General features: G+C 36.6%; 3 protein-coding genes across 6 annotated transcripts; all 3 read left to right on the top strand.

The window, feature by feature from the left end:
- The first annotated feature begins 281 nt into the window (after positions 1 to 281).
- them6 (thioesterase superfamily member 6) lies at positions 282 to 3,583 on the top strand. The gene is made up of 3 exons (XM_058763951.1): positions 282 to 354; positions 1,762 to 2,266; positions 3,212 to 3,583. Coding segments are annotated over exons 1-3 (618 nt in total). The 5' UTR covers positions 282 to 352; the 3' UTR covers positions 3,323 to 3,583.
- A 200-nt stretch (positions 3,584 to 3,783) lies between these two features.
- si:ch73-52e5.2 (protein THEM6) lies at positions 3,784 to 13,285 on the top strand. Of its 4 annotated transcripts, none has more exons than XM_058763928.1 (4): positions 4,331 to 4,406; positions 4,669 to 5,173; positions 10,534 to 10,680; positions 12,315 to 13,285. In XM_058763928.1, exons 1-3 carry the CDS (start codon positions 4,396 to 4,398, stop codon positions 10,639 to 10,641), a joined length of 624 nt encoding a protein of 207 aa, XP_058619911.1. In that variant the 5' UTR covers positions 4,331 to 4,395; the 3' UTR covers positions 10,642 to 10,680; positions 12,315 to 13,285. The 4 variants fall into 4 exon arrangements, with proteins under 4 accessions (XP_058619921.1, XP_058619911.1, XP_058619900.1 ...); XM_058763917.1 differs by lacking the exon at positions 12,315 to 13,285 and adding an exon at positions 10,876 to 11,889 and having other exon boundaries at positions 4,332 to 4,406; XM_058763938.1 differs by lacking the exons at positions 4,331 to 4,406; positions 12,315 to 13,285 and adding an exon at positions 3,784 to 4,262 and having other exon boundaries at positions 10,534 to 11,885.
- A 2,770-nt stretch (positions 13,286 to 16,055) lies between these two features.
- Positions 16,056 to 25,001, top strand: ftr67 (finTRIM family, member 67). The gene is made up of 7 exons (XM_058747855.1): positions 16,056 to 16,728; positions 16,820 to 16,915; positions 18,385 to 18,618; positions 22,157 to 22,310; positions 22,425 to 22,484; positions 23,964 to 24,050; positions 24,377 to 25,001. Exons 1-7 carry the CDS (start codon positions 16,132 to 16,134, stop codon positions 24,430 to 24,432), a joined length of 1,284 nt encoding a protein of 427 aa, XP_058603838.1. The 5' UTR covers positions 16,056 to 16,131; the 3' UTR covers positions 24,433 to 25,001.
- The last annotated feature ends 1,574 nt before the right edge of the window (positions 25,002 to 26,575 follow it).

Below are 26,575 nucleotides of genomic sequence, written 5' to 3'. Positions count from 1 at the left end.
GATTTTACTCAAAATGAGAATAAAACAATTCTTTCTGAGAATGAAAATGTATTATTTATTATCTATCAATGATTATTTAAAATTACAATATATTATTTAAAATTATTCAAAATATTAGATATACTATTAAATTATTTTATTATATAATATGTGTGTGTGTGTGTGTGTGTGTGTGTGTGTGTGTGTATATATATACATTAAACATATCATATATAATTATTACAACAACCAAAAAAAATATTATAAATGTAATAACGAACCGCCTTGTGTGACGTCATATTTAGGGGGCGTGTCATCGTGCGTTCAGCTGGACGTAAAGACGTAAAACAGCAACTGGTAACACAGCGTGGACATGTAAGTACTGTTTGACACTTTTACAACTCTTAACTTAACGTTAGTTCCGACGAGTAGTTCATGACCATTTTATCGTTTTTTGTAAATGCGAAACTGATTTCGCAAAGGGTTGCTCAGCTGTCACAACAGTTCCTGTTTAAAAACAACAACAACTAGTGATTGAGACCGCTGTGAAGAAGTAGAAGTCCATTAAAACAAAATCAAACACCGATTCAGTTATCGTTAAATCTTTAACAGATCAACTATGTTAAACTGTTGGAGATTAAATTTAAATTCGTAAACTAGATCAAGCGTAAACTAAATGCAGGCTTGAATGAGTTCTCTTATTATTGTGGTTGTAGCTTATTTATCATTTTACCAAAAATACCTTCTCTGGCGTCTGATACTGGAAACACGTTTAATTACGTTTAACGTTATACGTTTTAAAAGAAGCCAGAAATCACTGAGGTTACAACGTGTTCACAAACCAGCCTAACCAGTTCTGCTTGAACGAGGCTTGTAGCAAAACCCTGAAAATCTCTGTAGTTTAAAACAGTTTACAATCTCATTGTTCACTGTGGCTGATGTGGCATGTCAGTTGACCATGCATATGTTTAATATACAGGGTTTCTGCAGGTTTTAAGGTGATAAATGTAAGACTTTTTAAGACCAATTAAAGACAATTCAGGAAATAAATTTATTTGAGCACAGTACACCAGTGTGATCTCTCTAAATGTAAATGTCTTGTATTAGTAGTGCTTCAGTCACAGTTTGAAAATACAACTTCCAACTGATCTCCAATACTTTAATCCGGTTTTTAAAGAAAAAAGGAAAAAATAAATGGCTTTAGCTCTGCACCAAGTCACTAAAATATGGAAATAACTTTTCCTGTGATCACAGAGTCAAGAAGTGATGCTGTTCCTCAGTATTTTTGGCTTGTTTTCCAGTCCGAATATCTAAAGATTTTTATATCAAGATACATTAACTTGAGAAGCAAAATGACATAAGAAGTCTTGTTTCATGAAAAATTTATCAAAAGTGAGTTTGTGATTTTAAAACAAGAACAGTTTGCTTAATTCAAAAGGAAAACAAGTTTTCATACTGACATATATTTGTTCTTGTTTTAAGCATAAACCCACTTAAATTTGTTCACAAAACAAGACTTCATGTGTTCAATTTGCATCTCAAGTGAATGTATCTCGATTGAAGGATGTATTGGAAATCGAGGCAAAAATACGGATGATGATATTAATTTTTTGCAGTGCATGCAACATTTAGCCTAATGCCATGACTTTATGAATTTAAGACTTTCTGCTCTGATTTAAGAGCTTTTTAAGCATTCATTTGTGCAAGGGTGAATTAAGATCCCCTGAAACCATGTATATATATCTATTATTCTGGCTTCAGTTTTACTTCTGTATATTGCAGGGAGGACACACTGCTGTGGATTGTGGGTGTGTTGTTACTCCTGTTCTGCAGTCTGGATGTGTGGTATTACATACGGGCAGTGATTGTGCTGATCCGGGCCTGGTTCCTCTCACCCGTATTTGACATCACAGCAGAGCAGACTGCTAGCGGACGAGTCGTTCTCCATGACGTTGACCTTTGCCACATGAACAATGCACGCTACCTGCGTGAGTGTGACTTTGCCCGTTTCTCTCTGTATACCCGCAATGGTGTTTTCAAGGCTTTAAGAGCTCTAGGGGCCAACATGGTCGTTGGGGCAACTACCATCCGCTATAGACGGCCGCTGTGTGTCGGTGAGGCGTTTGAGATTCGCAGTCGAATCGTTACATGGGATGAGAAGTCATTTTACCTGGAGCAGAGGTTTGTATCTTGTAAAGATGGGATGGTGTCAGCTGTTATGTTCTGCAAACAGAATGTCCTGCGCAGCAGTCCGGACAAGATCCTGCAATACCTGTGCAAGAGAAAGGTGAGCTGCTTTCATAGATTTACTAGCACTTTTAACTCTCTGGTGGTCTTCTGTTGTTTTGAATTTTGGAGTTTATTTATTTATTTATTTTTCCATTTCATTGGAATGGTTCAATCTTTTGACATTTGTAGCAGTTGCTATATAAACACAAAAAATGTGGACATGATTCAAAAAGGCTATGAAAGTCTGTTTATAAATGCAAAATTGCATGATAGAAATTCACAATTCAGATAAAATTCAGTATTTCAAGAAATAATGTTGAGAATTCAGAATTGCAGAAAAAAAAGATAATTACAGCTTTTTTTTCTCTTTTTTTTTGCATTTGCAGGTTTTCACAATTCTGATGTTTTTTTTGTTTTGTTTTTAATCAGAATTGCGAGAAAAAAAGTTGCAATTATTTTTTTTTATTATTCCGTAGCGTAGAGCTTCCATAAAAGGCTAAGTCATCTTAAAAAAAAAAAAGTAAAAATACAGAGCAATTTTTTGGTGTTCAATCTAATAATGTCTAAATATATATCCAAATGCAACTTTATAACGTAATTAATTATGTCTGAAAATATTTTTATAAGCAAATAAAGAACACATAGCCCTATATAAACACTGTATTAGTTAGTAATTATATTAATATTAGCATTTTCTAATATTTTAATTATTTTAAATAGAAATAAATGGTACATAATTTAGAGGTGAATATAGTGTGTGGTACCATGAAATCCCCTACAAAAGCAAAATATGAAATAATAAATTATTCAATAATAAAATTATTGATAGTACATTTATTTCATGAAAAAAGTTAAGCTTATTGTCACTTAGGGAATGAGGAAAACCAGAGGGTTAAAGAAATGGTTCGCAAAAATGTTATAAATTTACGTGTTGTTCCAATCGAATATTAATTCCCTTTTTTTCAAAACACCGAAGCCTGACATTTATGAACTGATTTTGTAGGTTGAAGTGCCAGAAATTCCTGAAGACCTGCAGCACTGGATCAATTTCATCTCAGCCAGCAGTAAAGCCCTTAGGGGAGAAAGTCAGCTCGATGATAAAAAGAACGAATGACGGCTCACTGCCTTAAATGAACTTTCAAACACTGGTTTACATTCTGATGCACATACATTAATGTCTCAGGTGTTTGGACACTCCGATGCAAAATAAAACTGTGAGTTCTGCTGTAATCTAAACGTCTGATTCATGCTGCATTATGTATTGTGTATACTGTAAGATTGAGAATATGTAGAAACAATTTCTTAAAAAGATATTTTTTTTATGGTGTATTACTGTCTGCCACTGACTGGACTGGAGTGTGAAGCATTAATAGCAAGGGAAACAAAACAATAACAAAAAATAAAACAAATAACTATGCCACTTATGCAGTATGTGTAATTTAAGTTCCATTTTCTAATCCTGTTATTATCTTTATATTTTTGGCTGTCCTAATGCACAAATCATAAGATTTGGTAGATTGAAATGGATTACATTATGTATCTCTACTATTTCTGTAATAACTTCTACACAAAATAATATATTACTGCTTAAATGACATGCAAAACATACCTCAGTATACAATGAATTGGGAATTATTCCAACATATTCAAGTAGCAGCAAAAACGTTTCTGTTCAAACAAATATATAAATAATTTATTGAATGCCTTAAAAACAATAACAATTGTCATCATTGTCAAATCATAACAATACATTCAGTCTTTCAGTCCAGAGGAAGTGCCAAGTCCTTTAGCAAAGCTATTGCTTTTAAGTTTGTAGAGAATTCAATAGATTAAAAATACATTTTCATTCGAAGTTTGAATCAAAAAAAAAAAAGAGGTTTGAATTTAGAAAATTTAGATAAATGTTTTTCTTGGAAGTGACGATGGAATTCTGGCGTCACGCCGTTCGTCTGGCGGCCTGCTGACGTAGTCACGTGGCCTCCTCAAACCAATCAGAGCACGGTTTCAGTCTGTGCGGAAGTGCGTGAAGCCGGTGTCTTGCGGGTGTCAATCGCGTGAGTAACAAGAAAATCATATTTGACAAGATTATGAATATGAACACTGATAAACGCACGCCGTTTACCAATTTACACGTATTAAAACTCAACCCGGTCTACTTAGGATAGGTTTCGTTGCACGACCTTGCCTATGATCCACATGTACATCTGATATTTAATCTAAACGTTGATTTTTGATTCATTTCCGATGTGAATGAATGATGTGACGTATTTCCATAGCTGTTTTTAAATATATATATTTATTTATTTATTTTTTAAAAGAAAGAAAAAAGATGCAATCATGTCCTGCGTGTTGTTTTTAGCAAGCCGGGTCACTCTTGTTAGAAACCCTGTTCTGCGTCTCCATGTGATATGTATGAATTATCCATGATGTGAATAATTAATAATCTTCACTGTGTAACAGAATCATGCTGCTGTGGATTCTGTCCGGCTCTCTGCTTCTGTTCGGCAGTTTTGACGTCTGGTACTTCTTGAGAGCAACGTGGATGGTGATCAAGTCCTGGTTCCAGGGTCCGGTTCGAGACGTTATGGCGGAGCAGGTGGTTCACGGAAGGGTTCTCCTCCACGACCTGGACTTTATGTGTCACATGAATAACGCCCGCTATCTGCGCGAGTGCGACTTCGCGCGCTACGCGTACTGCACGCGGAACGGGCTCTTTCTGGCGGCGCGTGCGCTCGACGCCTCCATGCTGATCGGAGCCACCACCATCCGCTACCGGCGCTCGCTGGCGTTCGGCGAGGCCTTCGAGCTGCGCACGCGGATCGTGGCGTGGGACGAGAAGTCCTTCTACCTGGAGCAGAGGTTCGTGTCCAAGACAGACGGGTTCGTTTCTGCTATCATGCTGTGCAGGCAGAATGTCATTCGCGGAAATCCACAGAGGATCTTGGATCACCTTTGCAAGAGGAAGGTATGCATTTATAACGAGTGCATCATGTGCTTATGTATTTTGTGCATTAAAGTTGTTGCTTTCTTTTTCTTAGGGTGACCATACGTCCATACCATACGTACCCGGAGATGTCCACTTTTTGGACCTAAAAATGCGGAATTTCTAAATCACCCAAAATGTCTTTCTATTCTCGCCATTCATTGTGTGGGTTTTTGTAAAGTCCTGCGCGGGACTGAATCCCTCTCCTGCTGAATTTCTGACCATTGCTCTCGCAAACATTGCATGTAATTGTCGCGCATCAGGCAGCCGCTATCAATATGCGGAGTATTTAAATCTCTTATGAATGAGCGCTCACTGTTCACTTTCACTTTCGGTTTGGCCATCACCCGCAGTCTGTGTAAAGGGAGCACATCTTATAAGATCAGATATCTGTCTATCTTTTGAGCAGCAAATCCTCCAGCATGGTCTGTCAGTCATCCCTCCTTACTCTCCACCTATGATCAGTTAAATCTGACTCCTGCAGCTAGTGTCTGAAGCCAAATATTGCATAAATTACATTTGACTGAAATACTTGTAACATTGAAACATTTTGCCCTCTACCCATGATAAACTGTGGCAGATGTAAAGTTTTGTGAAGGATTGCCACGGGTAAGAAGCCTTTTAGCTTTGCCTATTAACAATCTTCATAACAGTGACTGTAAAATATGTATTTTAGGAAATTACATATTTTGAGTTTGGATATTATAACCCTCCTCAAACCACCCACATACCCAACCACCAATCACGCCCCCCATCTGCCCCGGCCCCCACTGTCCTCTTTTTGGAAAGCTGAAATGTGGTCACCCTATTTTAACATTTAAAAGCTCATCCTAGAATATAGTACTGTAGTGTTAAATGTTTGTGCTTGTATATTTACTTATTTATTTGAAATGTGTTGTTTTTATTTTAGACAAATTTTATTGTAATCTTATTTACAGTATCTCACAAAAGTGAGTACACCCCTCACATTTCAGCAAACATTTTAGTATATCTTCTCAAGGGACAATACTATTGAAATTAAACTTGGATATATTTTAGAGTAGTCAATGTGCAGCTTGTATAGCAGTGCAGATTTACTGTCCTCTAAATATAACTCAGCATATAGCCATTATTGTCTAAATAACTGGCAACAAAAATGAGTACACCCTAAGTGAACATGTCCAAAGTGTCAATATTTTGTAGGGGCACCATTGTTATCTAGCACTGCCTTAATCCTCCTGCCTTGGAGTTCACCAGAGCTGCGCAGGTTGTTGCTTGGATCCTCTTCCACTCCTCCATAATGACATCAAGGAGCTGCTGGGTGTTAGACACATGGTGCTTCTCCACCTTCAGCTTGAGGATGATCCACAGGTGTTCAATGGGGTTCAGGACATACTTGGCCACTCCATCACCTTCAGCTTCATCAGCAAGGCAGTTGTCATCTTGACGGTGTGTTTGGGGTCATTGTTATGTTGGAAAACTGCCGTTTGCCCCAGTTTCTGAAGGGAGGGCATCGTCTTCTGCTTCAGAATGTCTCAGTACATGTTGGCATCCATGTTTCCCTCAATGAACCTCAGCTCCTCAGTACCAGCAGCACTCATGCAGCCCCAGACCATGATGCTACCACCACCATGCTTGACTGTAGGCAAGACACAATTTTCTTGGTACTCCTCACCCGGGCATCGCCACACATGCTGGACACCATCTGAGCCAAACAAGTTTACCTTAGACTCATCAGACCACAGGACATGGTTCCAGTAATTCATGCTCTTGGACAGATTGTCTTCAGCAAACTGTTTGCGGGGTTTCTTGTGAGCCAGCTTCAGAAGAGGCTTCCTTCTGGGATGACGGCCATGCAAACTGACTTGTTGCAGTGTGCGGCGTATGGTCTGAGCACTGACAAGCTGAGCTTCTGCTTCTGCAACCTCTAAAGCGATGCTGGCAGCACTCATGCATCTGTTTTTGAAGCCAGTTTCTGCACCTAAAGCACAGCACAAGGTCTCAACTTTGATCGACTCTTGTGAGGCCTGTTCCGAGTGGAACCCGTCTTGGAAAACCTCTGTATGCCACTGGCCACTGTACTGTAACTCAGTTTCAGGGTGTTACCGAACTTCTAGGCCATCTTTGTGGAGAGCAGCAATACTGATTCTCAAATCCTCAGAGAGTTCTTTGCCATGAGGTGCCATGTTGAACATCCAGTGGTCAGTATGAGAGAACTGTACTCAAAGCACCAAATTTTAACTGCTTTAATACAAGATAAACAAATTTGTATGGTCTTGTCAAGCAGCCAAAAACATGAACATGATGAATAGGACATGTGGCTTTGCATGGTTAAACGACGTATAGCTGTTATCATTTAGGGTGTACTCACTTTTGTAGCCAGTTATTTAGACAATAATGGTTATATGTTGAGTTATTTTTAGAGGACAGTAAATTTGTACTGCTATACAAGCTGCACATTGACTACTCTAAAATATATCCAAGTTTCATTTCTATAGTATTGTCCCTTGAGAAGATATACTAAAATGGTTGCTGAAATCTGAGGGGTGTACTCACTTTTGTGAGATACTGTATTTCTTTATTTTTTTTACTTACTTGTTACTTTTTGCATTTTTTTGGACCCCCAAATATGCTCATTCTCATGCCTGGGGCATGCTCATTCTAAAATTTAAAACGCAGTTGTATATTTTCATGTAAAAGACCCAATACTATAAATATGTGTAAAATATTAGGTTGAAAATATTTAGGTGTAGTGCACAACATTAATTCTGTATATTTTCTACTCACTGTAGTACTGTACTATTAGCTTTAGGCTTTAGCCTAGATTTAAACTGCTGATTTTGTCTGGCCAGAGGAGAATGACACTATTTCGGCAAACTATTTCCCCTTCTAAATACTGTAAATCTGATATAAAGCCACCCAGCTTTATATCAAGCTGATGTAAAGCTGCTTTGACACAATTTGCATTGTTAAAAGCGCTATACAAATAATAGTGACTTGACTTGACTTGACTACTATTAGATGTATTATTTCTTTTTTTAATTATTTAAAGCTGCAGTCTGTAAGTTTTGCCTCTTTGTCGCCATCTCTGTTTGAAAACCTGGAATTGCAGCTGCTTGCAGAATTGTGACCCTGGACCACAAAACCAGTCTTAAGTGTAATTTTTTCTGAATAAATAAGCTTTCCATTGATGTATGGTTTGTTAGGATCGGACAATATTTGGCGAGATACAACTATTTGAAAATCTGGAATCTGAGGGTGCAAAAAAATCAAAATATTGAGAAAATCGCCTTTAAAGTTGTCCAAATGAATTCTTAGCAATTCATATTACTAATCAAAAACGACATTTGATATATTTACAGTAGTAAATACTTTACTTAATATACTAATGATTTTTGGCATAAAAGAAAAATCTATAATCTTGAACCATACAGTGTATTTTTGGCTATTGCTACAAATATACCCCAGCGACTTAAGACTGGTTTTGTGCTCCAGGGTCCCAGTTATCTCGCTTGCGTGGGTTGTGAGTCGGCACGGCTCCAGTACGAATGAATCTAATGTTTTGAAGAGTATGTGTGGATATTTACTGTACTTCGCAATCACAGATTCTCGCCTACGTCTTGGAATATATGACCCAAATAAGAATTTTCACCGTATATTGCCATCTGAACAAATAAGTAACAAGTCTGCCACGTTTGTTCTGACCAACTGAGGAAAAAAGCATTACAATAAATCACGCTACCAATGGTGATTAAATCTAACGATCGGTTAGCTCATATCACATCAAACCGTGCAAATTATTATTATACTTAATTCTCAAATTATTAATGTTAACAACATCAGCATTGTGAGTATTGTGTGTATTAGCGTGTAGATTTCAATTTCTCTACAGTCCAATTTAATTGTCATGCCAGTCGAATTTCATATTAAGAAATTCTTTTAACCCATAAAGCAAATTATGCTCCCTTCGGACTGGTTCTCTTTAAAATAAAGATCTTGTGTAATCCCAGGCTATCTGTAATCTGAAGCACATTTAAAACTGGAATATAATTTAATTTCATTCACATGTGTTTCATAAACAAACAATCCTTTCTGGATCACAATCCGCCATCAAAATGATACATTTAATTATTCTAGCTGCTGTGAGAAAAGGCTATAAACGACTCGTCACCTGCAGGATCCTCACATGTGATAGCCTAGTAGCCAGGACAACTTCTTTATGTTTACAGACGTGATGTAATGACGCAGTGCCATGCTCGAATTTCCCGTGAAAACCTACCCGTACCACTCAAATTAGAAAACATTATTATTATAAGCTAACCGATGTGAATCGGGCTAAAGTAAGGCGATAGTTTTGAACACTGGCTGGTTATGTACTTGCTCAAATATTGATTTCGGGTAATTTTTAACCAAAAAAAGTTACGGACTGCAGCTTTAAATAAAAGTTCTATTTTTATTTCAATAATTTTTATATATTTCTTTTTTATAATTTTTTTAGATCCACAAATATGCTTATCCTAAAATTGAAAAGGCAGTTATATAATTTTCCATGTATAAAGACTCAATTTATACAGTGAAAATTAATATGACAAATATATGTCAAATATAATTTGGACAGTATTTATTTTTTTATTATTCTACATTATTACGTTCCTCTTACTAAAGTATGTATTATTATTGTTGATGTGCTATTTATTTAAATTAAATGCATATGTATTATTATTGTTGATGTGTTATTTATTTAAATTAAATGCATATTATTATAATATTTTATTTAATTATTTATTTATTTTAATCACATGTACTTATTTATTTAGTTTATTATAATTAGTAGTAGTAGTGTTACTATAGTACTGTTACTGTAATTAATTAATTTTTGGACCCTCTGAAGACCTAATTAATACAGTGAAAAAAAATGTACATTTATAAATGTGTTAAATATTATTTGGAAAATATTTACATTACTATTTTTTTTTCTACTCAGTATAGTACTGTACTGTTAGGTTTGTTTATTTATTTCAATTTGATTTTGTAATAATAATAATAATTTTATTATTATTATTCATTTATATATTTTTAATTTTAAACATTTCCACGGACCCCAGTAGTTCCCCAGACCCCAGTTTGAAAACCCCTGCATTAGAGCCCTAACAAACAGTACCATGATAATACTATGCTATTTGGATATACAGTATATCATGGTAATACCACAACACTCCTTGTCTTTACCATGAACATAGTAATCATTTCAACACACTTTGGTAATACCATATTGTTAGACGCATAATATGGTAATACCGTAGTTTTCTTTGAAATATGTTCCTGTTGGTCTAACATACAGTATATGCGTCTCTGATCTGAAGGTGGATTGCCCTGAAATTTCAGAGGATCTTCAGCACTGGATCAGGTTCATCTCTGCCAGCAGTCAGGCTCTGAGAGCAGAGAGTGGACTGGACGACAAGACCAAATGATCATTTCAAAGACTCTTACCGTACGCCTTCCTTCTGCATGTAAGTTTCCCGTGATGCTAACCTTAAAACCGTAACTCTCTAAGTGTCCGTTTTAAAGTTACAAAAAGGTTTTATAGTCCAGAACCTGTGGCTGTTGGCAGCTTCAGTGTTTACTCCACTACACCAGCCCTCCGTATAGTTTATTTGTTTAAAAGTATAACAATGTCATTATTGTGCTTACAAAATCCATTCCAGAAGCTGCAAGAAATATGACTGACAAACCACAGAGCATGAATCTGTTGAGAAACAGAGCGCATGAACGAATGTTGAAAACTTGACTCTATTGACTTGAACGCTGGGGGCTTTTGAACGCTCCTATGACCAAATACGCACATGAACGTAAGAAAAATCACGTTAAAAGGATTTGCACTGACTATTTTAATAGTATAAATGGTAGATGAGTTCTGAGCAGTGAATTGGAATAAGTGTGTTTTATCATATCACATCATGGATTTGTTGTGCTGGTCAGATATGTTAATGTAGTTATTTATTCCAATTTGAAACTGTTTATTATTATTATTTATGAAAAGGGAACATGTATTTATTAAAATATTTTTTTTTCTGAGATTTGCATAATTTCTTTGAGAAGAGTCTGTATGTAAAATAATTTAAGCACCTGTGATGAAACTTGAAGACTTGCTTTATGAAATAAAATTCTGCATTATAAATAATGTTTGTATGTTTCTGAGTCATTAGAAACAGTGTTCATGTATCTGGATCATGTGAGAGCAGCACTACTGCCATCTAGTGTGAAAAGACTGACATATCACGCTCTCAAACTGGAAAGTTGAGTTAAAAATGTACACGTATTGCAGAATGGCATTATATTTGGTTTTGAATCACTTTTGAATCCATGGCAGCAGTACTGAAGCTCACATAAACAAAACCTGATGTTCATGTTCTGCAGCATAACTTGAGATGTTCCTCAGAGCGTCTTAGGCCCGGTTTCATAGACAGGGTTTAGCCTAAACCAGGATTAAGCCATAGTTTTTATAAACATGCCTTAGAAAAAAGCATTACTGGTGTTCATCTTGAGACAAAACAAAGGCACTGACATGTTTTAAGATCAGTCAGAGCAAGTTTCTTTCAGTTGAAACCGCTCAGATTTACATTTTAGTCTAGGACTGGGCTTAAGCCTTGTCTGTGAAACCAGGGGTTAAGCTTCAGTGTAAGCAAGAAAATCTGACAAATTCTGTACAAAGGAGTTTTTATCTGACTAAACATATTCAAACAATAAAACATTTTTTTATTCATTTTATGACAGTTTTTCTTTGTTTTAGTTTATTTATTTTATTTCGTTATAATTGTATTTTCTCCAAAAAAAAAAAAATGTATGTAAATGTATATATGTGCATGTATGTATATGTATATGTGTGTGTGTGTGTGTATACAGTGGGGGGGGAAATTATTTGATCCCCTGCTGATTTTGTACATTTGCCCACTGACAAAGAAATGATCAGTCTATAATTTTAATGGTAGGTTTATTTGAACAGTGAGAGACAGCATAACAACAAAAACCCCCAGAAAAATGCATTTCAAAAAAGTTATGAATTGATTTGCATTTTAATGAGTGAAATAAGTATTTGATCCCCTATCAATCAGCAAGATTTATGGCTCCCAATTGTCTTTTATAGGTAAGGAGCTGAGATCTCAGATTGTTACCTGTATAAAAGACACCTGTCCACAGAAGCAATCAATCAATCAGATTCCAAACTCTCCCCCATGGCCAAGACCAAAGAGCTGTCCAAGGATGTCAGGGACAAGATTGTAGACCTATACACAAGGCTGGAATGGGCTACAAGACCATCACCATGCAGCTTGGTGAGAAGGTGACAACAGTTGGTGCGATTATTCACAAATGGAAGAAACACAAAATAACTGTCAATCTCCATCAGACTGGGGCTCCATGAAAGATCTCACCTCGTGGAGTTTCAGTGATCAAGAGAACGGTGAGCCCAGAACTACTCGGGAGGATCTTGTCAATGATCTCGAGGCAGCTGGGACCATAGTCACCAAGAAAACAATTGGTAACACACACTACACCATGAAGGACTGAAATCTTGCAGCACCCGCAAGGTCCCCCTGCTCAAGAAAGCACATGTACAGCCCGTCTGTAGTTTGCCAATGATTCAGAGGAAAACTGGGTGAAAGTGTTGTCAGATTAGACCAAAATCCAGCTCTTTGGCATCATCTCAACTCGCCGTGTTTTTTCTGCTAAGGGGACAGGACAACTGCACCACATCAAAGGGACGATGGACGGGGCCATGTACCGTCAGGGCCAGGGCATTAAAGCCAGCCAGGGCATTGAAAATGGGTCGTGGATGGGTCTTCCGGCATGACAATTACCCAAAATACACGGCCAAAGCAACAAAGGAGTGTCTCAAGAAGCAGCACATTAAGGTCCTGGAGTGGCGTAGCCAGTCTCCAGACCTTAATCCCATAGAAAATCTGTGGAGGGAGCTGAAGGTTCGAGTTGCCAGACGTCAGCCTCGAAACCTTAATGACTTGGAGAGGATCTGCAGAAAGGAGTGGGACAAAATCCCTTCTGAGATGTGTGCAAACATGGTGGCCAACTACAAGAAACATCTGACCTGTGATTGCCAACAAGGGTTTTGCCACCAAGTACGAAGTCATATTTTGCAAAGGGGTCAAATACTTATTTGACTCATTAAAATGCAAATCAATTTATAACTTTTTTTTCTGTTTTTTTTTTTGTTGTTATGCTGTCTCTCACTGTCAAAATAAACCTACCATTAAAATTATAGTCGGATCATTTCTTTGTCAGTGGGCAAACGTACAAAATCAGCAGGGGATCAAATAATTTCCCCCTCCACTGTGTGTGTGTGTGTGTGTGTGTATGTGTATATATATATATATATATATATATATATATATATATACACACACACAGTGGAGGGAATATTGACAGAAAAACACAGAATTGTTGACATTTTTGCAGATTTATTAAAAAAGAAAAACTGAAATATCACATGGTCGTAAGTATTCAGACCCTTTGCTGTGACACTCATATATTTAACTCAGGTGTTGTCCATTTCTTCTGATCATCCTTGAGATGGTTCTACACCTTCACTTGAGTCCAGCTGTGTTTGATTATACTGATTGGACTTGATTAGGAAAGCCACACCTGTCTATATAAGACCTTACAGCTCACAGTGCATGTCAGAGCAAATGAGAATCATGAGGTCAAAGGAACTGCCTGAAGAGCTCAGAGACAGAATTGTGGCAAGGCACAGATCTGGCCAAGGTTACAAAAAAATTTCTGCTGCACTTAAGGTTCCTAAGAGCACAGTGGCCTCCATAATCCTTAAATGGAAGACGTTTGGGACGACCAGAACCCTTCCTAGAGCTGGCCGTCCGGCCAAACTGAGCTATCGGGGGAGAAGAGCCTTGGTGAGAGAGGTAAAGAAGAACCCAAAGATCACTGTGGCTGAGCTCCAGAGATGCAGTCGGGAGATGGGAGAAAGTTGTAGAAAATCAACCATCACTGCAGCCCTCCACCAGTCGGGGCTTTATGGCAGAGTGGCCCGACGGAAGCCTCTCCTCAGTGCAAGACACATGAAAGCCCGCATGGAGGACTCCAAGATGGTGAGAAATAAGATTCTCTGGTCTGATGAGACCAAGATAGAACTTAGACCTTAATTCTAAGCGGTATGTGTGGAGAAAACCAGGCACTGCTCATCACCTGTCCAATACAGTCCCAACAGTGAAGCATGGTGGTGGCAGCATCATGCTATGGGGGTGTTTTTCAGCTGCAGGGACAGGACGACTGGTTGCAATCGAGGGAAAGATGAATGCGGTCAAGTACATTTACATTTAGTCATTTTGCAGACGCTTTTATCCAAAGCGACTTACAATTTGGGGAACACATGAAGCGATTCATCTTGAAGAGGCAATCCGACAAAGGAAGTGCTTGTAACACCAAGTCTCAGGCATTGTTTAAATAAGTACAAGCTAGCAAGGGAAGGAAAAAGTAAGGAGAAAGAGGGTTGTTTTGTTTGTTTTGTTTTTTTTTTTGTTTTTTTTCTCTCTCTGTGTAGGTTGAAGTCAAGTAGTGTCGAAAGAGATGAGTTTTCAGCTGTTGCTTGAAGATTGACAGGGATCCAGTACTCCGAATATGGGTGGGAAGATCATTCCACCAGCCAGGAATGGTGAACGAGAATGTTCTGGAGAGTGATTTTGAGCCTCTTTGTGATGGTACCACGAGGCGTCGCTCACTAGCAGATCTCAGACTTCTGGAGGGGGTGTAGATTCTTAATAGTGAGTGCATGTAGGCGGGTGCTGAGCCTGTGGTTCAGGGATATCCTGGACGAAAACCTTCTCCAGAGTGCTCAGGACGTCAGACTGGGCCGAAGGTTTACCTTCCAACAAGACAATGACCCTAAGCACACAGCTAAAATAACGAAGGAGTGGCTTCACAACAACTCCGTGACTGTTCTTGAATGGCCCAGCCAGAGCCCTGACTTAAACCCAATTGAGCATCTCTGGAGAGACCTAAAAATGGCTGTCCACCAACGTTTACCATCCAACCTGACAGAACTGGAGAGGATCTGCAAGGAGGAATGGCAGAGGATCCCCAAATCCAGGTGTGAAAAACTTGTTGCATCTTTTCCAAAAAGACTCACGGCTGTATTCGATCCAAAGGGTGCTTCTACTAAATACTGAGCAAAGGGTCTGAATACTTAGGACCATATGATATTTCAGTTTTTCTTTTTTAATAAATCTGCAAAAATGTCAACAATTCTGTGTTTTTCTGTCAATATGGGGTGTTGTGTGTACATTGAGGGGGAAAAAAATGAACTTAAATGATTTTAGCAAATGGCTGCAATATAACAGAGTGAAAAATTTAAGGGGGTCTGAATACTTTCCGTACCCACTGTATATATACATGCGCACGCACACATTTTCACTTTTTTTAAATTAAATGTTTTATACTAAATTATTTTTATTTATAAATTGTATTTTAATATATAATTATATGAGTATATAAAACACAATATATTTTATATGCTGTTATAAAAATTATAATTTAACACATTTAATTTAAAGTAAATGTTATATCATATATATATATATATACACGCACACATTTACTTAAATATAAATATAAACTTACAATGTTTTTAAAATCTAAAATGCTTTTTTTAATTTAAAATAAATATATAAAATATTTATTTAATTTCTTTTTTTTTTTATTATTTGTTGATTTTGTGGTGACGAGACTTTATTATTTTTTTTTTGAGCTGCACTAATTCTTAGAGTTTAACACTGCAGGCAGCTCAGTGTTTTCTGACATGCTCAGTTGTGCAGAGCAGCTGTTCAGCCCCTCCCCCTCCTGGCAGACTCTGTGGTCACATGACTCACTTCCTGCATAAACAAAGCTTGCCTGGGCTTCATTCTGCCACTGGGTTGGACGGCAAGAATCCTTTTAAAATGGCGCAAGCTGGGGTTTTACTGGAGCATGACCAGTTCAACTGTTCCATATGCCTGGATGTCTTGAAGGACCCTGTGACTATTCCATGTGGACACAGTTATTGTAAAGGCTGCATTAAAGGCTACTGGGACCAGGATGACTATCTGGGGATCTATGGCTGTCCTCAGTGCAGGCAGAGCTTCGCTCCCAGACCCGTGCTGGGCAGGAACACAATGCTGGCTGATGTGGTGGAGAAACTGAAGAAGACAGGGCTCTACGCTGGACTGACAGCGTCTGATCCAACCCAAGCCGAACCCGGGGATGTGGAGTGTGATGTTTGCTCTGGGACAAAAAACAAAGCCTTTAAATCCTGCCTGGTCTGTCTGGCGTCTTACTGCGAGACCCACCTTCAACCCCACTACGAGTCTCCTGCCTTTCAGAAACACAAGTTGGTTTCTCCTTCAAAGATAATACAAGAACAGCTCTGCTCTCGCCATGATAAACTCCTGGAGGTGTTTTGCCGCACAGATCAGCAGTGTATTTGTTATCTTTGTTTAACGGATGAACACAAAGGACACGACACTGTTCTAGCTACAGCAGAGATGAATGAGAAAAAGGTAATGTGGTAGACCGTTTCTAGAGTGTGAGTGTTGTTTTGTGAGTCAGTAGAAATATGACGTGTTATGTAAGCTGTGTTTTTCTTCCCAGAATGCTCTGGCAGAGATGCAGAGGATTTCCCAGCAAAGGATTCAGGAGAGAGAGAAGGAGCTGGCCGACCTGAGAGAGGCTACACAGATGCTTACTGTGAGTCTGTGTGTGTGTGTGTGTGTGTGTGTGTGTGTGCGTGTTCCTCCTAACAGACTGCACTGAAGTTTCAAGGTCAATCAGTATCAGACCTTGTGAAACTTCTTTCGATAATAGTTTATTTATTGGGGCAAAACCCACAGCTGCCTAGTTCTTTTTATATATTAACAGGCAATTTATTTAAATTTGCGCTCTATATATATATTGATAGGAAGAAAAAAGTTTAGTTTATTTTATAGTTAAATTGTATGTAAATTGTATGTATGTAGTTATACCGTTAAAAAGGATTTTTTTTTTTTTTTTTTTTATCAAGAGTGCATTAAATTGATCAAAAGTGACAGCAAAGACATTTATAATGTTACAGTAGATTTCTATTTAAAATAAACGCTGTTCTCTTTAACTTTTTATATTTATCAAAGAATCTTTAACAGAACTGCATCCTGGTTTCCACAAAAGTATAAATAAGATTTATTTTTATTTTATATTTTATTTATTTATTTTGACCAGCAATTCAACATATTAGAATTATTTCTGAAGGATTATGTGACAATGAAGCCTGGACTAATGACTTTGCAGCACAAGAATAAATTACATAAAATAACAGAAAAGTTATTTAAAATGGTAATATTTAATATATATATTGTATACATATAAAGTGATAGATAGGTAGATAAATGCATAAGTTTTTGTTAAAGGCAAAAACATTGCAAAATCTAACAAATTACTTTTCACAAAAAGTGCATACATTTTTTTTTTTTTTTTTTTTTGTACACTTTTTTTCATTTATTTTAAAGCTCTTGCCAATAATTGAAATCACATCGGTCAATATATCAGATTAAAGGGGCTGTCTTCAATAAAATAACCATATTTTAAAATATAAAAAAAACATTTAATAATTAAAAAAAAAAATTTAAATATATTTTTACTCCTAGACTAGACTGAATAAGACTAAACTAAAAGATTCAGATCCAGAGTAGACCCCTTTATTCCCAGATCCAGACCAAGACCTTTTGGTCCATAAACCAGGCTGTACATTCTAATAAATTTAAAAAAAATGCTGAATGTATTGCAGTATTCCTTTAAAACACCTTCCCTTTTTTATATATTTTTTATATTTTTTATATATTTCTTCATATAAATTGACCCTTTTACATTATAAATCTAATTATACGCTCAAAACCTGTGCAAGTATCATACAAATGAGTTCCAGCTTTGACTGTGACCCTGACCAAGGTCTCAGTTATACAGCATGCTCTCAAGGCTAAGGCAGTGTAAAAATTTCTGAATATCTGTTTTTGCACTTTAGTTTCAGTGAATGTTCTGCTTGGATTGAGCTCTGAAAGTTTGAGCACGTCTGCATCGTACATCAAACTCCTACTTCAAAAGAGCAATAAAAATCCTGTTTTCCGCCGCATGACCTCTTTAAAGCTGAAGTCACGCTTTATCATTCTGCTTTTGTCTCCTCTCAGCTCTCCGCACAGACGGCCCTCGAGGAGAGCGAGCGCATCTTCACAGAGCTGGTGTGCTCCATAGAGCGCCGGCGCACTGAAGTGATGGAGCTGATCCGGGGTCAGGAGAGGGCAGCAGTGAGCCAAGCTGAAGCACTCCTTCAACAACTGGAGCAGGAGATAACAGAGCTGAAGAAAAGACACGTTGAATTAGGAGAGCTCTCGCAAACAGAGGACCATATCGCCTTCCTTCAGGTAATGCTGCTGCTTGTTCACAAATTGCTTTCTTCTCCAAAGTCTCCAGAGTATCCTGAGGTTAAGTGCCTTGATTGAGGACACAGTGGTGATTAGTTTATGAAGCACATTTTCTGTGGTTTGAACCTGATAAGTGTTTTGGTGAGCAGCCGATCTTTAACCGCTAAGCAGCACTCACTCCATTGTAAAGTTTTATTGTTAGACCGCTCCGTTTCAATGTTAGAAGAAATAGTTCACCGAAACTTAATTAATTCCTCACCTTCATGTTGAGGAAACCTGTATGACTTTATGCTTTTCTATAACACTGTATGACACTGCTTTTTCCATAAGAAAACAAGAAAACATATCACAACCAGGGGCTGTCAAAGTCAAAAAGGACAGTAAGGTCCCTTTTTCTGGTAACAGTTTACTTAAAGCCTTTATTTATAATGAATTCTAAAAGTAGTTTTAATATATTAAGTATGCCTGCATACACCTTATAATGCATTGTGTGATCCCATGAAAAATTTTACCCACAATTATGATGCTTATCTATTCATTCTTACACATTTAGAAAGTGCATTAAAACACATGACAAATAAACCTTCGATTATTATGCTTTTTAACTTTGGTTACAATTATGCATTACAATGGACATTATTAGTACCTTTATAATGCATTGTACATGCAGGCTTAAAGTAAACTCTTATTGATTTTTATCTATTTATTTTTGCAAAACACCTTTCTCAGAATTGCAAATTTATATCTGACAAGTCTGAGAAAAAAAGTATGAATTGCAATGTTACCAATGTTATTGCTAGATATAAACTCTGAAATGTGAGAAATTAAGTCAGAACTGTCCGTTATAAACTCACAATTTTGATGGAAAATGTCTAAATTGCAAGATATAAACTTAAACCAACCTTGTCGCATGGCATAAAGGTACCTGGGGGCACTTTACTGCACGTTTCGCCGCAGTTTCATAGAGAAATGTCCACTGAGTGGTACTAAAACACAGGTTCAATATGTAAACCCTGGCACGTTTTTATTATGTTGATATAGGTACATATTGCTGTGTTTTTATTACGTTGCTTCAGGTATGTATTGCGGCGGTTCAGAATTCAAATATCCGGGGACCATCGTTAAAAAATGAATGCTATATCGTGTTATAAACGTAAAATTCTGAATAAAGTCAGAATTGAGTAACAATTGCAAGATATAAACTTGGAATTGCAAGAAATAATGTAAAAAAAACTGAATTGCCGTATTTTACCTCAATAATGCGAGAAACAAACTTAATGTCAGAATTGGGTTATAGATGTAACTCTATATTGTGAGATATATACTATGAACTCACAATCACAAAAAACAAATTGCAAGATATAAACTTGTAATTGTGGGAAATACAGACAGAACTGTGTGTTATGAGATAATTGCGAGATATTGTGAGGAATACAAACTAAAAACTGCAAGATGTTACCTCAAAATTGCAAGTTATAAACTTAATAAATAAATAAAGGTCTAAATTGTGTTATGAACTCAGAATTTTGAGAAAAAAGACAGAACTGTGAGATGTTGAACTCAGAATTGTGCGGGGAAAAAACTGAATTGCCACAGGTTTACTCAAATTTGTGAGGTTAAAATTTGGAATTTCCAGAAGTAAAGTCAGATTTTTTTTTTTTTTTTTCATGGCGGAAACGATCTCTTTTGCACTTATACTTTTGAACTTACAAATATTTGTTGAGTATTAAAAATGTTCATTTTTGGGTGACCAATTCCTTCAGATGTGACTCAAAATTATGAGATATTAACCTCGGAAATATAAGACGTAAAGTCAGAATTGTGAATTATGAACTGGCAGTGGCAATTGTGAGAACAGTCTGAATTGCAAGATTCAACCACAAAACTTGCCACAAAACTGCAAGGTGTAAACTTAGAAATCTGAGAAAAAAGTCTGAATTGTCAGATAAACTCAGAATTGTACGGAAGTTCTAAGCGGCCATACATTATTATATATTTTTTCTTTCTTGTTTTCTCGTGATCACGACTTAATTTTCTTGACTTAACAAAAGTTGTTTTCTCGTTATCATGACTTAATTTTCTTGTGATTTTGACATTACTGTTGCTATAGTAACGAATGCAACCTTGACAGGAACATTCTAAAATACTTAACCTGGCTTAATGCGTTAATTGAGAGTGTTTTTAAAAGACAAAACTCAGTATATACACACATTAATTCATATATATACAGACAAGAAGATGAGCCCATAATAAGAACGCAATTCTTTTAATTCCGCGTTAAGCGTTTTCCTCCCATAGAATAGGCTTAATGCGTTAAGGCAGTGTTTTTAAAAGACCAAACTCAGTAAACACATCATTAATAAAGCATTCTATGTACAAACAAACACATAAGCCCATATTAAGAACGTAATGCGTTTAACGCGTAAAGCGTGTCATCCATAGAAAACAGTTAGGCTATAAGAAAAACGCGTCTGCTTGTCTGTACATAGGCTATTATAATTTATTAATAATGTGTTTACTGAGTTTGGTCTTTTAAAACACTCTCTTAACGTTAAAGGTTAAGCGTTTTGGAATGCCCCCTTTAAGGCGCAAATGATCGACAGATAACCGTGAGCTCTTACTGTATCTTGTGGATATGGAAATGACATCTACAATAAAATACATAGGCTAATCAAACACTGCTGATTTTGTTCAGAGTTAGGCTACGCTAAACATTTTATTTGTGTAATTAACATGTTTAAATGGTCCAACAACAAAGCATTTAACACCTCAAGCGCAGGCGGAGCGCCTTAGAAGAATGCAGAGAAGAACTAGCCTATTCTAAAAATCTTAAACTGCTTGGATAAAAATATATTATAATAATTTGTTTGTGGTTTTTATTAGTCATGTAGGATGTGGTCATGTGCGTTACAAGCTTAATGCTGCAGTGTGTGTGTGGTTTACAAAGAAATGTAGAAAATACAAAAGATTAGGCTACAACACTGTATAACAATGTCAGTAACGAACGCCACAAATTATAGATAACCTAAGAAGGTCCTCTGTCCCAAACGCGTACAGTATGCTGATACAGTAGGCAGTATACAACTCCCCAATCGTAGTTCTATACTGCCACCTGTTGGCGCAGTTGTGTAACTTGAGAACAACTCTTGTTATGTCGAGATCACGAGAAAAATGTCGTGATAACGACAAAACAACTTTTGTTATGTTGAGATCACGACAAAAATAAAGCAGTGATCACGAGAAAACAAGAAGGAAAAAAAAAAATAATGCATGGCTTGACTTCCGTAGAACCCACATTTGTCCTTTGGACCATTTTTCACATGGTGATTTATTTATTTATTTTTCTCCAAAACTTCAAAGGGCTAAAAAGATAGGCACGGAATTGAGATTGCATCAGTATGTGCTTTTGTGAACTGAAACCAGTCTCAAGGAATTGTATTTGGGTTGCATACCATTTTTGATTCATTAAAGTTTGAAGTCAGACCACTGCCTACAGCTAACAGTTTTCATTTGATAATTCACCGTTGTTCTGGTTCAGAACTGCAGGTCTCTGTGTGCTCAGCCTGTGACTGTTGACTTGCCAAACATCACCTCTGACCCAAACTTTGGATCCATGATGACGGCGCTGACAGAGTTCCAGGCTCTCCTCGAGGACGTCTGCCAGGGAGGATTTGTCAGTATCTCAGAGAAAGGTAAACAGAACTGCATTCTGAGACCTTTCAAGCCATTAAGGACAAAATCAATATTTCATTGTATTGTGAAATTACTTTGAGTACTTGATCTAACCGTCCCGTTCCGGTTTGCAGTGAATCACGTTACTATTATTGAGAGAACCAAACCAAAGACAGATTCAGAGTCCATTACAGGTAAGAGTCCATAAAATTAAAAATGCATTATACTGCGGGGCCGTTGAATGCTTGAATCTGATTGGCTGACGAACGTTCTAAGGTGTGCAGTTATTTTCAGGGAAACTCACGGCGAACGTAGTTCCAGGCAGCTCTTGATCACATTACATGACCATATCACTTCGCCAAATGATTTCTGTTATTTCAAAGGTCTCACAACAGCAAAATAACCAAAACCCACAATGACACTGGCCAAACAAATAAATATAGTAAACAAAAGAATAACAATGACAGATCATGTCCATGTTTTGCCACAAAATTACGCTTTATGTACGGAAAGCACATACTCTATCTCTCTCGCTCTCTCTCCCTCACAGACCGCACAAACATAACAGTTACAGTTTGCACACATCAACATACATGGCGCTAATGTTGTTAGCGCTACTCTGACGATTTTATCAGTAAACAACTTAAAAACTACATGACTTCTCAAAAGAGAGGTAACAACAACAGCGCTGTTCGTGAACAAAAGGAACTAAGTTTAACTATAAATAGAGACATTGCTGCCGAACACTATTGAGAGACGCACAGAGGCAATCTCTCTCTCTCCCTCTCATAACTTGCTTATTAACTGTATTAACTGAATTAGTCTGCTATCAACGGCTCAAGCCTCCATTACTAGGTTTAAAATGATGTTTAGGAATTATCAACGGAGGCGTTGGATGAGATGCGGAAGAAATAATCCTACTTACAGTAGCGATTTAAGTAGAAAAACCAGACAAATGCCTTGAAATATATCATCTGATCGATGTCTTGAGGTGTGGCAACTGTAGTATAAGTGGAATAATTGACTTCGGTCTGTTGAATTATTAGAAAAATAATGCACACCCGAGGTGGTGATGCGGCCACGATGCGAAGCGGAGACCGTGGTCAATTATTCCTTACTTAAATTAAGTCTTGCATATACAATCTGTTCAAAAACCTAGAGAGCTTTTTTGAACCACCATTTTTGGTTCCCTGAAGAACCTTTTAGTGATCAGTTCTTGAAAGAAACTTGAGAGCGCACTTACTGTACACTACTGTTCAAACGTTTTGGGTCTGTATTTTTTGTTTTGTTTTTTAAAGAAGTCTTTTGCTCACCAAGGCTGCATTTACTTGATCAAAAATACAATAAAAACAGCAATTTTGTGAAATATTGCAATTTAACATAACTGTTTTCTACTTTAATATATTTTAAAATGTAATTTATTCCTGTGATTAAAGCTGAATTTTCAGCATCATTACTCCAGTCTTCAGTGTCACATCATCCTAAAGCCTAAAGTTTTGAACAGTAGTGTGAAATATGATGCTTAAAATGCTCACAAAGTTTGGAATAGAGCCTTACAATTAAATGTATTCAGATGATGTTTCATTTTCATCTAATAAAATTGTTAACATTTTGATTTTGACTACATGTGAAGAAGCTTTCAGTGCTAACAGGATGAATTGTTTATTTCTTAGCTTCAGCACCGGTCTTTGGTCAGGCTGTACAGAGCTCCTTTACCATTAGCGTCCCAACAATTAGTGTGTTTCCATTCTCGTCATTTGGTGAGTATCAGGAAAAGCTTTTATTGTACACTTTAAAAAAGTCAGTAAAAATATGGGCCAATGTTCTGTGTGATTTTTATTATTTTAATTTTTTTTACAGATGTTTTACCGTATTTTGAAATGCATTATGTAGTGTTTTAAAGTTGAAAGAAATGTCTGTAAATATACAGTAACAGATAATGTACTTGTAATTTGCTGCCAGGACATTTTTCTACAGATTTTTTCTCTTACAGTGTAGAATGTTGACCATCTCTGAGCTCCTTTTTTGCTTTTTGTTTTTTGCATACAGTAAATCATTGTGGTCTCATTTTCCTTTTCCTCTTCAGGATCCAGATCACAAGGTCCTCGTCAGAGACTGCAGCCACGTAGGAGACGGAGGTAGCCTTAAGATCGGCCTGAGAAATGCCTGATTAGAATTCAGTGAAGAGGCCAAAGTCGGTTTGTGGTAGTATTTTGGAACATGTACATTTTCATGGTTAAAAAAAAAAAAAAAAACTGTAACGCTATATTAACCGCAAACTCTTATTACTAAATAAGACAGAAATGTAAATGCAGATGCGTTTCAGTGTCTACCGTACAAGTCTCAACGGTATTAACTTTAAATTTATGTTAATCTGTATATCTTACAATTACAGATGTGTTTGGAGTGAAAGTTGCAATATTGTGTGTGATTAAACTTTTCAAAATAATTACCTGTTGATTAAGCTATGATTATAATATTTTCTTAAGTGTTAATCATACACATTATAGAGGGTTATACTTGTGTAAATTGTCAGTGTTTTATTCACTGACACTGTCTATCTATTAACAGATATTCATTTTAGCTTTATACTGTATGTTTGAGATGTATTTGTGTGTATTAAACATTGTTTAATTACAAGAATTTTTAAAATTAGGATGTTAAATACTTATTTTTCATATCATGAAAAATAAAGTTTCTTCCAAACAGTTTGATGGCTCTGGTATTTTACTGTGTAGCCAAATGAAAAAGGAAAAAAGACTGTGCTTGATTCAATGCACTTGACTTGAGTTTTCATTTCCAATGTGACAAATGAACCCAAAACAAAATCAATCATGGTTTTTAACATCTCTTTATTTTGGAAGCCCATTTTTTTTTTGCCAGATAAGAAACAAAAATAGTCTTGGTAATCATAATCGTAAATTGAAGTTGTGATTAAAAAACACAATTGTGACATGAAAAATGAATTGCGATATTACATATGAAATACGATTAAAAACTTGTCCCATAGTTATGACTCAGTATCTCATATTTAGAGTTGCCATAATTATAACTTGTCATGATTTTGTCTCGTAATTTAGACTTTCTGTTTCAGAGTTTAATTATTATTGAATATTTACAAATGTGGACATATAGACTTTATAATTAGACCATTTTATGACTTAAGATCTCTGACTTTTTATCTCATGACTTATGATTTAAGCCCTATTAGGACGGTAATTGTTTCTCAGGGGGACATAAGTGATTTTCACCATTTACACAAGGTAGTTGGTGATTGTAATGCCGTCCGAATCCAGGATGTCGGTGTTTTTCTCTCACCACCCCCGTAAAAATCCCCGGCCAAATTACCTACTGTTTTTTGACAAACACCGAGGTCGTGTGGTAATTTAATTGCTGTCCGAATCCACATCTCTTGAGTTTACGAGAAGAAATCGATTCAAAATTCAGTGTCTAAACCCTTTTTGAAGCTCCCAAACACCTTAAGGTTACTGTTGTATGTCGGTGTAATTTGCATACGTATGTAGGCCTATTTCTGAAATGCTGGAAAGTATTTAAAAGAACAATAGGCCTACTTCATAACTGCTCCACCACAGCAGCTGGGAGCAGAAAGAGAAGCACGTTCAAATTCGAAATGGGTATTTATAATGGCAGCAGCAGGTATGCAATACAATTTTAAAATGTGTATTATAAACCGATATATATATCGAGTATAATTATATACAACTATAGCGCGTCTATTTTCCTATTTTTAAACAGGAGATTTAAATAATCAAATAATAAATAGGATTATATATTATAAAATATGCTTGGAATAATAATAATACATTTTATATAAGTATTTTAAAATACATTTTACACAATAAGAATAAATTTGTAAATAAAATCAATTTGATAAATATAAAATTAATTTTATTTACAGCAGACAATCATGTGACTGGCCACGTGAGCAGCACAGAACTGCCATCCAAGTATAGAGGTGTGTTCGACTTCATGCAGCGCCGCACAGACCTATCGGCGAGAGTAGCCGCTTGCAGTCGGGGGCGGAATTGAAAGCGGAGACGTCAAGTCGGACACTTTCTGCTCCCGATAGTGATGCTCTCGCGGTGTTTGCATACTCTTCTCACAGATGAAGTGATTAACATGCAATATTTGTCAAATGCACAGACGTTTCAGAAATGTTTTCATGAGCAACAGAAACACTTTTTTATATCCTGCTTAATACAGGGCCATCTGTTCAAGAATAAAGTTCAACATAAACATATACTATTTAAATACCAATAAGCAT

This window comes from Onychostoma macrolepis, chromosome 02 (assembly GCF_012432095.1).
Source record: "Onychostoma macrolepis isolate SWU-2019 chromosome 02, ASM1243209v1, whole genome shotgun sequence".
Classification (NCBI taxonomy): domain Eukaryota; kingdom Metazoa; phylum Chordata; class Actinopteri; order Cypriniformes; family Cyprinidae; genus Onychostoma; species Onychostoma macrolepis.
Note: the sequence above shows the minus strand (reverse complement) of the source record. Positions and strands in the feature narration are given on the sequence as shown.

What these genes read in the sequence shown, in the direction of transcription:
- ftr67 (XM_058747855.1), top strand. Translation starts at nt 16,132, where the DNA reads ATGGCGCAAGCTGGGGTTTTACTGGAGCATGACCAGTTCAACTGTTCC. An exon ending in CAGAGATGAATGAGAAAAAG is followed by an intron (nt 16,729 to 16,819) that starts GTAATGTGGTAG and finishes TTTTCTTCCCAG; the next exon opens with AATGCTCTGGCAGAGATGCA. An exon ending in AGGCTACACAGATGCTTACT is followed by an intron (nt 16,916 to 18,384) that starts GTGAGTCTGTGT and finishes GTCTCCTCTCAG; the next exon opens with CTCTCCGCACAGACGGCCCT.
- si:ch73-52e5.2 (XM_058763928.1), top strand. An exon ending in ATCACCTTTGCAAGAGGAAG is followed by an intron (nt 5,174 to 10,533) that starts GTATGCATTTAT and finishes TCTGATCTGAAG; the next exon opens with GTGGATTGCCCTGAAATTTC.
- them6 (XM_058763951.1), top strand. An exon ending in AATACCTGTGCAAGAGAAAG is followed by an intron (nt 2,267 to 3,211) that starts GTGAGCTGCTTT and finishes CTGATTTTGTAG; the next exon opens with GTTGAAGTGCCAGAAATTCC.